The sequence below is a fragment of the Aquarana catesbeiana genome, linkage group LG03, assembly GCF_042186555.1.
Source record: "Aquarana catesbeiana isolate 2022-GZ linkage group LG03, ASM4218655v1, whole genome shotgun sequence".
Taxonomy (NCBI): domain Eukaryota; kingdom Metazoa; phylum Chordata; class Amphibia; order Anura; family Ranidae; genus Aquarana; species Aquarana catesbeiana.
This window is the reverse complement of record NC_133326.1, coordinates 299,177,659-299,190,937: the sequence shown is the minus strand read 5'-3', so window position 1 is coordinate 299,190,937 and position 13,279 is coordinate 299,177,659. Positions and strand designations below refer to the sequence as shown.

At 38.1% G+C, this 13,279-nt stretch overlaps 1 protein-coding gene across 18 annotated transcripts in view; it reads right to left on the bottom strand.

Moving 5' to 3' along the window:
- The window catches only part of PPFIA2 (PTPRF interacting protein alpha 2), a 544,100-nt gene that overhangs the window by 87,883 nt on the left and 442,938 nt on the right, over positions 1 to 13,279 (bottom strand). For 12 of the 18 annotated variants that reach the window (XM_073620222.1, XM_073620225.1, XM_073620227.1 and 9 more), the window contains 4 exons: positions 11,155 to 11,392; positions 10,910 to 10,939; positions 9,099 to 9,229; positions 7,510 to 7,685 (listed from right to left, as the gene is read on the bottom strand). In XM_073620222.1, the coding sequence (XP_073476323.1) occupies positions 7,510 to 7,685; positions 9,099 to 9,229; positions 10,910 to 10,939; positions 11,155 to 11,392 (575 nt within the window). The remainder of the gene's footprint in view (positions 1 to 7,509; positions 7,686 to 9,098; positions 9,230 to 10,909; positions 10,940 to 11,154; positions 11,393 to 13,279) is intronic. The other 6 variants (XM_073620226.1, XM_073620232.1, XM_073620231.1 and 3 more) reach the window with 1 other exon arrangement.

Sequence of the window (13,279 nt, the reverse complement as noted above, 5' to 3'; positions counted from 1 at the left end):
CAAATGGATCTTTTGTACAGATTGATTCAAAAATGGATAATTGGGATAATGGTGTATCCCCCTTTAGGAATGGTGTATAGAAATTTTTGATTTGGAGATATCTAAATATCTCAGAGTTTGGTAGATCATATTTTTCTCTAAGCGATGGGAATGAAAGGAATGATTTAGATGCTATGAAGTCATTTAGTGTCTGAATGCCTGATGTTGTCCAAGCTTTAAAAGAATTTGGGTAGATCCATGCCGGATAAAAGGCCGAATTTCTGATAAAAGAAAGGAGAGGATTGTGTGGAGATTGTAACTGATATTTGGTTTTTAGTTTATCCCAGAGAGATAAGAAGTGTTTAGTTATGGGATTATGAATTTTAAAGCGGTCTTTAGGATCAAGCCATAATAAATTTGATATTAATAGTGGGTCATTTTCTGAAGCCTCTATAAATACCCATAATGGGATTTCCTGTTTTGCATGGTATTTGGACAGACTGGCCAAATGTGCTGCTCTGTAGTAGTTAGTAAAATTAGGGTATCCCAGGCCTCCTTTATTTTTGGGAAGATGTAGTGTGTGTATAGGTATACGTGGTTTAGAAGAGCCCCATATAAACGAAGTTGCTCTTTTTTGTACTATTCTCAAAAAATAGGAAGGAATTGGAATAGGGAGGACTCTGAATAGATAAAGCAATTTGGGTAGAATAGTCATTTTGATTGCATTAATCTTCCCTATCCAGGATAAAGGAAGTTGCGACCATTGTTTTATTAGATTTGTGATCTGTCTTAATACAGGAGGATAATTGGTTGAGAATAAGTCAGAATGAGATGCTGTTAAATGAATTCCAAGATATGGGATTGATTTTTCTGCCCATGTGAATGGGAGTGCAGCCCTAGCCGGGATCAATTCCATGTTTGTGAGTGAAATATTAAGCATTAGGCATTTCTTAGGATTAATCATAAGGCCGGATAGGGCTGCAAATCCATCAAGAGCTGGTATTAAGTTAGGACCAGAGACCTGTGGTGATGATAGAAAAAGTAATATATCGTCTGCAAATATACATAATTTGTGTGTAATACCTCCTACTTCAATGCCAGTTATAGTTTGGTTTGTTCTGATGTATTGGGCCATGGGTTCGAGTATAAGGGCAAATAATAAGGGAGATAATGGGCAACCCTGTCGGGTACCTCTTTCGATATTAAAGGCTTCAGATTTGTATCCAGCATATTTTATATAGGCTTTGGGTTTATTATATAATGCTTTGATCCATGTTAAAAAGTGGGGTCCAAAACCCCATTTTTGTAATGAAAATTGCATATATTGCCAGGATACTGTGTCAAATGCCCTCTTAATATCGAGAGATAGAAAACATAAAGGGATTTTCCGTTTTTTAGCAATATGTGCCAATAACACTGCCCTGCGTATATTATCGCCTGCCTGTCTATTTGGCATGAAGCCTACTTGATCTCTATGTATTAATTTTCCTATAATGCTATTAAGGCGTTTTGCTATTATTTTTGCTAATAATTTAATATCGAGGTTTAACAGAGAGATAGGCCGATAATTCACACAGGAAGTATCATCAGAAAGGGGTTTTGGGATCATACAAACAATTGCCATTAGTGTTTCTTGCCGAAAAGAATGTCCATCTAGAAGTTTGTTAAACGTTTCAGTGAGAATGGGAGAGAGAATTTCTGAGAATGTTTTATAGTATAAAGCCGAGTAGCCGTCTGGGCCTGGTCTTTTGTTAAGTTTTAGGTCTTTTATGGCGTTTGCAACTTCATCTATAGTTATAGGCTCATCCAAACTGCTTTTTTGATTCTGAGATAACTCAGGTAAGGTTATTTTTGAGAAGAAGGATTCAGCCTCTGTAGGATTAAATTCATTGTTTGTCTTGTATAAAGTTGCGAGATGTGAGTGAAATTTATGGACTATTTTAACTGGATTACAAGTGTAAACATTTTTTGATAATTTCAAACGTATTGGTTTGAAAGATTTGTTAGTTGAATTTAATGCCCGAGCCAAATATGTACCTGGTTTGTTTGTATTCATGTAGAAATTGTGTTTGGAGCGTTTGAGGGATTTATCAACTGACTCAGTGAGAAATAGATCGTATTCCAATCTAGATTTTTCCAGATGAGATTTTGTACTCTGAGATGGATTATCTTGAAATGATATGTAGGCTGCATTAAAATTGAGTTCTAGTTTTTTTGCTAGATTTTTGCGTTCCCGTTTAAATAGTGCCATTTGTCTTTGTATTGTACCACGCAAGACAGGCTTATGAGCTTCCCACAGTGTTATTGGGGAGATGTCTGTTGTATTATTAATTGATATGTATTCCTTTAAAGCTTGTTCAATGGCCATCTGATGTAGTGGGTGTTTGAGCATTATGTCCGGTAAGTACCACGTTGGGTCATGCGCTTTTGGTATGGCTGAGGCTATAGTAGTGTATACTGCATTATGGTCAGACCACGGAATCGGAAGTATATCTGATGCAATAATTTCTGGTATCATTCCTATTGTTAGAAAAATATGATCTATTCTGGTGAAGGTTTGATGAGGGTGCGAGAAATAAGTGAATTTCTTTTTCATTGGGTTACTTTCTCTCCACGAATCTACCAGATTGTATTTGGAAAGAAGTTGAGAAAAAGGTAATCTAGAGGTTATTTTGGATGGTGTAAAAGGTGATTTATCTAGAAATGGGAGGAGGACCTGGTTCGAATCCCCACACATTATCACTGTTCCTATTTTGTGTGTATTAATCACTTGTAATATATGTGAGAGGAATGGTGTAGGTTGTTTGTTAGGAGCGTAGTAGGAAATCACCGTGATTGCTGTATCCATTATATAACCCATGAGTATCAGGTATCTACCTTCTGGGTCTTTAATTTCTGATGATAAGGTGAATGGTGTGGATCGGTGAAATGCAATTAGAGTTCCCCTTTGCTTGGTACAGGCAGAAGCCGTGTAAATTTGTTGATAAAAAGGAGAAATATATTTTGGAGTAGAATCTTTGGTGAAGTGTGTTTCTTGGAGGCATACTATGTGAGCCTTCTTGTTATGAAAAGTCCGGAAGGCTTTGGTCCTTTTTTGAGGGACATTTATTCCCTGAACATTCAGGGAAAGTATATTCAGTGGTGCCATGGCAATAGATCAAATAGTTTTGACTTACTTTTTGTTATGCAGAGCTGACTGCGCAGATCAACCTGTGTGGACTGAAGAGATGAATAGATAGAAAAGAAACCAGTGAATTCTGGAGTAAAGAGTAAACAAAAAACATATGAGATTAGATGATACATTGTATAAATTATTTTTTGCAAGTAATCACAATTTACCCGTGAAAGAGAATAAATATCTCTCTCAGGGGAATAAGTGCCTTGGTCACACTCCCACATAATATGGTTGGGAGAATGAGGAGGGCTAATGGGGGTACACGGATCTTCCGCTTACAGGAGAGAAGTGCTATGTCAAAAGACATCAAAATGATGTTTCATTAATTGGAGTGCAGAATATAGTTTTTGTTGAAATTATTTATTCCAGGGTGGTTGTATATGGTTAGTCTTGCCCTAGGCTAAATAATTCAGTTAGAAAGGTACTGTTAATAACTTTGGTATTGATGAAGATAGTTTGAATTATTTTGGGATTTTAACCCTTTTAGAGTAAACAATTACATATTTTATTCATATGCAACTGTTTAGATATGTTAACTCATAAAATTGAGGTTATATTGCTTCAGATTAGAATAAACAAAAACATAATTCTAGGAAGTAGTTAGGTAATAATATATTTGTTTTAAGAAAAGAAAGAAAAAGCTTCCATTACTTCTGGATTATTGAACATATTTGTCCTAAAAAGTAATAAATCTATTGTTATTACCTGATAATATATAACTGAACAAGAATTTCCTTATTTCACTTATATATTCTAAGGCTATATGAATCAGAAGTAATAAGAAATATAACTGGAATGTAACATGATCCCACACAGTGTGTGACTATCAGAATGCAGTTACATTCAGTTATAAATATAGGTTTTTTATAGAGAACCATCTCTTAGTATAATAAATGAAGAGATATCAGGAATTAGGATGTCAGTCCATTGAATCTTCTTGGTCCATGGATGATGTGGCATAACGGCCTCTTTTGTGAGAATGATGATTCCCATTTTGTTCTGAAATTTTCTGGGTGCTGCCTGAAGGTGAAGATGATGCCATTCTTCTGCGTGTGGGTTCTGTCAGATTTAATTTTAAAAGGGTTTGTTGTAGTTCATCTGCTGATCTGCTTCTGTAAATTGTACCTTGGTAGTTAAATCTGACTGAAAAGGGGAAGCCCCATTGATACATAATGTTGTGGCGTTGCAGTTCCATTAGTTGGGGTTTCATGGATCGTCTTTTAGTAATAGTAAGTTGGGATAGGTCAGCAAAAATTTGATAATTGTGTCCTTGAAAATTAAGTTCCTTTTTTTCTCTTGCAGCAATTAGTATTTGTTCTTTCGTTCTGTAATAATGAAATTTTGTGATTATATCACGTGGGGGTCCATCTTTCTTTTTGGCTGTGAGGGCTCTGTGTACTCTGTCCAGTTCTAAACGTTCAATAGGGATATCTGGCTTTAGTTCTTGTAATAGAGCAGTAATAGTAGATTGCAGGTCTGTCACAGTTTCAGGTATTCCCCTTATGCGCAAGTTTGAACGTCTGGCTCTATTTTCGTAATCTTCGAGCTTAGTTTGAAGTATTAAATTCTCTTTTTTTAATTGTTCCAATTCTGTTATATTTTCTTGGGTTGTAATTTCAATTTCATCCATTTTTATTTCTAAGGCTGCGGTGCGGTTTCCCAGCTCTCTTATTTCTTTGGTTAGGCTTTTTGTTATTTGGTCTGAGGTTTGTTTTAAAGCCTTATGAAGCATCTTTTCAAATTGTAATAATATTACTGGTGATGCTGAGGAGGCTTGTGGAGAAGTTTGTGAGAGGATTTGTTCTGTATCTGACTCAAATGGAGAGTCTTGCTGTGACATTTTCTGTCTGTGAGAGCGCCCTGATGCTGTATCTTGTGAGGTGACTGGAGCTGCTTCAGCTGCAGTGAGTGCCTGTGAGCTCTTTGTGAGGTGATTTTTATTTCTGCCACGGTTTCCTCCCAGTACCATATTTCCTGCCCAAACTTTCACAGTTTGTTCCCAGGGGCAAAAAGGTTCAAATGGATACCTTTTGAGCCTGCAGGCTCCGCTTTGTCCTTCTCTTCTCTCCTCAGCGGTGTGGAGCTCTAACAATGCATGTCTGCTCCGCTTCCCACTCGAAAAATTTCCGATATACTATATTTTATATATTTACACACACACACACAAAAACAAATATAACCACGCAGGGCTACAGAAATTGTATCCCTGGAGTGTATTTTGTTTCTGTTTATGCACGAATGTAGAGATGTGTCCTCACTTGACATTTCCTGTATTGAAACTATAGTACATGAAATGTGACGGAAGATACAGACTTCTCTATGGTACATGAGTAACAATGCATAGTTGAGTAAGGATCCTTTGGAAAGTGGTACAGGGTTACTTTGAATTACTATACAACTACAAAACACAAATCCAACAATTTAGAATATTATGATGGGGTATTTTGACAATAAGGATGAGTTCTCTATTGTAGCACTCTTTGGCAGTTTGCACAAATTGACAAAAGTTGCCCTATGCCTGAACTGCTAGGCCTAGGTCAAACTACCTAATGCAGGGCTCTGAGTAGATATGAAAGCCATAATATTGATAGGAAGTTTGCTGTTTATGCCCTTACCATCTCCTATTCTCTTTGGTTTCACCCAAATTAATTGAAGTTCACATCTCTATGGGGTTTATTTACTAAAGGCAAATCCACTTTGCACTACAAATGCACTGCAAGTGCACTTGGAAGTGCAGTCGCTGTAGATCTGAGGGGGACATGCAAGGAAAATAAAAAACAGCATTTTTGCTTGTACATGATTGGATGATAAAATCAGCAGAGCTTCCCCTCTTTTCAGATCTTCCCCTCAGATCTAAAGCGACTGCTCTTCCAAGTGCGTTGTAGTGCAAAGTGGATTTGCCTTTAGTAAATAACCCCACCCCCGTGTTGCGTTTAGGACAGCCAAATAATTTCAATGTTCTACTCTCGAAAAATGCGGGAAAGACATCTCCGACCCTTTTGTAAAAGTGCACCACACCATAAACATGTGCAGTTGCCTATGCTTTGGGGCACCATTAAGAATTAATGGTACCCTCCATGCTTCTGCTAAAGTGCAGCTCATTTCTCTGTATGTCGGAAAAGTTCACGATTTTGTGAGTGTTTCCAACACACAGAGATATGAACTTAGCCTTAATGAATATATCAAGGCTGAAAACTTAAAACTAAGATTATACTTTCAGAAACTGTTACTGTACAATCTGAACTATCACTGTGCAAGAACTTTTGTTGTTTTAATATTCTTCCTCAGCCAATTAGGTGAAAACTAGTTATAATATAAACATAAACAGTTCCTGTGATAATAAAGCATTCAGGTTGGCAAAATTCTACTGTCTATTCTCCAAAGAGCTGCGTTTTTTTAGGCTTCCAACCACTCTTCTTCATTCTCTCCCACTGTGCTTCCCATGTGTTCGACAGGCTGACATACTGAAGCTGACACACCGAATTAAAGTAAACAGACTGAAAAAGAGACAGGTTGGGCAATCCTGACATCCAATTTAAATTTTCTTTTGGGTAATGCTAAAGTTATTTTTCAAAACAATGCTGGTTTAAAGTGATTCTAATCAATCACCCTGTAAAACAACCCACTCAGTTTAAAATATAAATTAAAGGCAAAACATTTTTGTATAGATATGAAAAAAAAAACATTCTAAACACCTTTTACCCCTTTTTTATAAATGATTACATTCCCTCTGTTCTCAGCTGCATGAGAGCTGGGGGAGGAGAAGCAGCAGGACATTGAGCTTGCCAGTGAATAGCTGTGCAGCGGGGGCATGCTAGAAAAAGTCCGATCATTGCAGAAGAGTACACTGAATTCCCAGCACAGCTAGAGAACTGACCATGGTGTGTGCTCTTGCTTAGTGTGGTCAGTTTTTACTAGGAAAGCAAGGGGATTAGCAGGAGCACCTGGGATTTCACATAAAGGAAGCAATACAAAGAGAACAGGATACTTTCTCATACAAGTACATGGTACAGCAGGCACATATCAGAAATATGAAGTGTTGGGGTAACAAACTAATTAAGTTATGATGATTACTATGATTGCATGTGGTAATTTACAATATATGCACTACTGTTAATAATAATTTTAGCACTGTGTTTGGAAGTCATCATTAACACAGCAGTAGCAAAGTGAGACGCCGTTGGCGCCATTGTTCAATGTTTGAACACACCTACTCATTTCTAATACAGCACTTTAAATTTTATGCAAAATGACTCCTTTAAGCTTGTGCACACAAAGCCTAGTGTCTATTTAAATACAAAAGATAGAACAGAAACTTATTTCTAAATAACACAATTCTTATAAAGAACAATGACCTTGGAGGCCATACTCCTTACTGAGCTGTCCAAGTCTTGCCTTCTCTTTTTTACCAAACAATCGTCCAATGGATGATTTAATTCCTTTCTTCTTTGGAGCTTTGTGGAGAGAGTCTTGACTGCTGTTGGCACTGACTAGACCAAGGGCATCAGGTTCAAGAGATGCAGTCAAACTTCTACAAAAAAAATGAAAAAAAATTTTTTAAAATATTTACAAATCATACGCTAACAGCATACAGGTTCTGTGCTGAATTTATGCTGTGTTTACATCCTGGGGCCAGAAGAAATAGCTTTCCTTTTTTCACGTCAAAGAAAATTTAGCATCTTCTTGTAAGTGGTAGTGACTGACCTTGCTTATAGGTTTTTTTTTTATTATTGTGTACCTGAAGTGAGGGCACTGGTGAAACTTTACTGGTATGAAAGTTTTACATTTGGGCTTTCAGGAATCACCGGAAACCAGAGTTCTGTGTCATGCAAATACCAAACCAGCATCCGTTGTCCAGAATCTGGATCTGCTCCCTCATACCTGTTAATCCTCATTAATGGATAGAAAGTCCACCCATCTCAGTAATTAGCCAACAGCTAAACCTACCTGTTTGTCTTACCAGAATGCTAGTATTCTGGCTGAACAAGAGAAATCCATTGATCCCTCTATCCGCGCTAAGCAGTGTGGATAGTGGAATGCCAGCTGGTACCTTCTGTATTCAGCAGCCTCTGTTTCATCAGCTGCCACATATCTTTTTTTGGACTGGCTCCTTTATCAAAAAAAAAAACATTTTTACTAGATCACTTCTGCAACAGGAATGGCCAAATTTTGTCCAATGAGGACATGTGAAAAAATTACATACAGATCTGTTTGATCTGTGAGAAATCTCACCATGAAAATAGAATTTTCTTCAGAGTGAAAGGGTGTTTCCTTGTAAAATTTACCATCAACTCTTCTGGTAAGAGTTGTAAAATTTTGAATTTCTTTGACTTTCTCGGGTTGATTTACTAAAGGTAAACAGAATGTGCACTTTGCAATGTGCAGTTGCTCCAGATCTTTTTAAATGAGTAGAAGCTTCACTTTTCAAAGAATAGCCAATCACATGCAAGGAACATAAAAAAACAGCATTTTTGCTTGCACATGATTGGATGATTGAAGTGCCTCCTAGGATATGCATGTCTGTCACATATCACGGGAGGCATTAGCTTTCTTTGAGAAAAGAGAACGGGGTAGGCCTAGCGGCGAATCACTGGGAAAGCCACCGTCTGAACCCAAAATAGCTGATGGCTTCCCGATGACCTCACGAATGAAGATGCCGGCGTGGGACTGAGTGTGGGACAGAAAGAAAGAGGATCTCAGCAGGACATTGTTGGATCTGCTGGGTGGGTGAGCATGTTTACTGTGCAGGACCCGCAACCAGGTAAGCATGGGTTTAGAAAGAAAAAAATGGGGGGGGGGGGGGGGTAAAGGTCCTTTTTAAGACCATAAAGCTGATTTTGCTTCTGTTGGTCTTGTTAACATGACCTGAATATAATACAGCCATATAGTTCCTAGGATGTTATTTAAGTAGAGTGCAGTTTGAAGAAAGTGGTACACAGCTCACCCTCTGGCATCATTATGATATGAAGATGGCAAAGTATGAGTCATCCTGAGGGCTCGTGGTGTTGATGGAGGGGAGGTTTCACATTTTATTGTGGCTTTGTCTTCACGTCCATCTTCTTCTACAACTGCAATCTGAAACAAAAGATATTAGTTAAGCCATATTCAAACTGATCTATGAATTATATATGCCATCTCTGTGTAGAATATAAACAATTTATCTAAACAATTTAAAATGTTAATTGTTGATATTTTTGGACTAGATTACTATTATGCCATGTACTCACGGGCAAACTTTTTGGCATCAAAGGTCCGATGGTCTTTCCGACGGACTTTCAACTCACTTTTGACAGACTTCCGACAGACTTTCGAATGAACGGACTTGGCCACACGCGATCACACCAAAGTCCGATGGATTCGTACGTGATGACGTATGAACAGACTAAAATAAGGAAGTAGATAGCCAGTAGCCAATAGCTGCCCTAGCGTCGGTTTTCGTCCGTCAGACTAGCATACAGACAAACAGAATTTTCAACCGGACTCGAATCCGTCGGAAGGATTTGAAACATGTTTCAAATCTAAAGTCCGTCTGATTTTCGACCCAAAAGGTCCATCGGAAGTCCAATGAAGCCCACACACGGTTGGATTGTCCAACGGATTCGTTCCGGCAGACGAGTTTGGTCGAAAAGTCCGCCCGTGTGTACAGGGCATAAGTCTACGAAACAACAGTCACATGAAAAAAACAAAAAGCCCAAAAAAGACTTTAACTTCTCACATGGTTTCTGGTATTTATTTGTAATTATTTAGAAAACATGTAGTTAATATTCTATTTTGTATGCAACATTGCTCCAGACCAGCTTCCGGAAATTGACAGCAGTGGATCAATCCTGAACAATGTGCGTCAGCGTGGCCACCCTCCAACAGAATTGTAGTAAATGGTGGGGTGATAACACAGGAGCACTACTGTGAAACAGTTGGCACCCTATAATAGAAAGTGCCTGCACAAGGCAGACATAAGATGTTTTTAAGTTGTTTTGAAGACTACTTCCTTCATAATCTATCCTCATGTAATTTGCTTTTTGAAAGATTATATTTAAAAGTTTTTAATCAGGTGAAATTTGAGTTAGGCTGACGTTGCTAGTGTTTGGGAGAAGAAACATTTCTGCAGTAAAGTTTACAACAATAATTCGGTGATGTCAACACAAAATGCCTTCAATTTTTGATTTGCAACCCCAAGGAATTGGTGATCAAATCATAAGGCTGGCTTTACAGTATTCATTTATTGCTAGTAATCCTCAATCATAACCTCCAAACCACCTTTGTGGCTTATTAGCCTGTCCTAATCTTCTTCCAAGTTGTTCCCTTATCAAAAAACCAAGACTCTTACTTAAAGAACTCCAGGCATTTTATGCTAAATCATAGTGAACTATTTTCAAAGCACACATACACTTTATTACCACTGTCAATTCTGATACTATCATGTGAAAATTTAAAATCCAAATTGAATATTTTGTTGTTAGCTAAATATAACAAATTACGTCCAGTGATACATTAAAATCATTATGCATGATTGTGTTGATAGTTACACAACAATTTAAATGCTAAAATATCTTTAAATGATCAAGACAAATACAGAAATCACTCCAATGTGCAGGTCCATTGACAGACAGTACTGTGGAATGACCATAAACATCCAAGCCAGTGGACTGAATATTTGCCTGGTTTGGTTTCAGAATTAATCCAGCTCTAAAAGATAGACACATGGTCATTATTCTAAGCATGGTTTAGGTTTACTAAATATAAAAATGACATTACCTTTCGTCGATGCTTCCTCAAGTCACTAGGCTAAATTTGCAAAAAATAAAAAAACAAACAGCATTAGTGTTAATAGTGGTAGTAGTAAGTGGTAGTAAAATACAACAAACAAAAAAGAAAACACTAAAACAGAGTATGTTTGTTATGAAGCAATCTAATTGATATCAATGTACAAAAAAGATGGAAGTGTTAAACCTGTAGTCATGAATCAAAAGCTGTAAAATAATGCCAAATTCACAACTTACTAGTGTCATGACTCCCATGCGATCCATTTCCCTTGCAGGGCTACGTGGTGTGAGCTTAGGTGTGGAATGTCCGCTTGGAGGTGATGAACTTGCTAACGACGAAGCAGTCACTGAGCCAGTTATAGAGGTACCTGGGTGCATTCTGGCCAAGTTAAGTCCCTCTAAGCTAACGCTGGCAACTCTGTTCTCTATCTCTTCTGCTCTTAGTTCCGTAGACTCTTTTTCTTCCTGAATGAGCCTGGTTAAAAAACATAAGAACATTTATTTTCAATGCAAGTGCCATATCCACAAAAAAGAGAATAAACTCAGATCTTGGTCTGTCAGTGCTGAGAACTAATTTATCCATTCCATCTTCAACCTTTGTCTACAAAAGATCTGTACATAATTAAAGGTCTTTTTTTTACATCAATTGCATCAGAGGCTTTTCGACAGATCACCCCACTTAGAAAGCAGGATCATAACATAGTTTGTGTAACTCAGCTGAAAGATATGTGCCAAGATTTCATGCCTACTTAGCTACTTACTATCCCTGAGGAGCAAGAATCACTTCTGTCTACAGCATTCAGAAACTGTAAACCAATTTAACCCTGCATTACACATCTGCATGCATTTTTTTTATTGACTACTTTCTGTCACCCAGACTAGCTGAAGAGCCTGTTTTGAGCAAAAAAGACTAAATGCATGAGCGCTAATTATCCAAAGATTTAACATCCAAGCAGTAGCTTGTGTTTCCTATTCGGCTAACAATTAAAAAATGGTTTAATCTAACAGCAGGATACAAACGCAGTATTTTGGAAATGGGCCATCTGAAATATTGGGCCACTAAATCTACCTACTAAATTCCACCTAAATTCTACCTGCTGATATCTCAACAGTTTTGCATCTGCACCCGCCGACTCCTTTCTCACCTATCCTACTAGACACTGAAATTTGCTGCCATCTTCTGAATTTTCTAAGCTTTACAGTACACACAATGGGCTATTAAAATCACCAGCTAAAATATTTTTGTTAAAACACTTTCAACTCAACCTCATCAGTATACCAACACATTGGCTTAACCATGCTCATTATCAAGTAAAAATACTGAAAAGAATGCTGCACTCAAAGTAGTTTTACACCCCAAACAAAAATGTAATATGTTGCAGCTCACCAATCCTTAACTGTGGTGGCTACATTAGTTTTCTTCTTTTTTTTTAGGCTTGTTTCCCCTTTATTTTCACCGGGTGATCTAGCCAGTAAGACACTTCCTGTATTAGAGTGGCTCCTCCATTGATGGAGGAGCAACAGAGCCACCCTATGACAGCAGCACTATCTGTAGAGGATAATGTTAGATGGACTGCACATTTAGATGGATTTAAAGTGGTTTTAATTGCTGATGGTTTTCTACCTTCATGCATTCTGTGCATGAAGATATAAAACCTGCTGTGTGCAGCCTCCCCCCGAGCCCCCCCAACACTTACCTGAGTCTGATCTCAATCCAGCTATGTGCACAATAGCAGCTGCTCTCCCGCATCTCTCCCTCCTCATTGGCTGAGACAAAGCACCAATCACAGTCAGTGGGAGGGAGCAGGGGACGGGGCCAAGCCACCCTGTGTGCGCCAATGGACACACAGAGCTGGCTTGGGAGCGAGCATGCATGCGTGTCCCCCTAGCAAGCAGCTTGCTATGGGGTTACTTGGCAGGGGGGAGAAGCCATGAGCGCCAATGGGGGACCCGGGTGGAGGAAAATCGGGCTTCTCTGTGCAAAACCACTGCATAGAGCAGGTAAGTATGACATGTTTGTTTCTTTTTTTTCCCTTTTGTATCACATAAGTACCTAACAACTTAAAGCTTAACCACTTCAGCCCCAGAAGGATTTACCCCCTTCCTGACCAGAGCACTTTTTGCGATTCGGCACTGCGTCGCTTTAACTGACAATTGCGCGGTCGTGCAACGTGGCTCGGAAACAAAATTGATGTATTTTTTTCCCCACAAATAGAGTTTTCTATTGGTGGTATTTGATCACCTCTGCAATTTTTATTTTTTGTGCTATAAACAAAATAATAGCGACAATTTTGAAAAAATCGCATTATTTTTTACTTTTTGCTATAATAAATATCCCCAAAAAATATATAAAAAAAACATT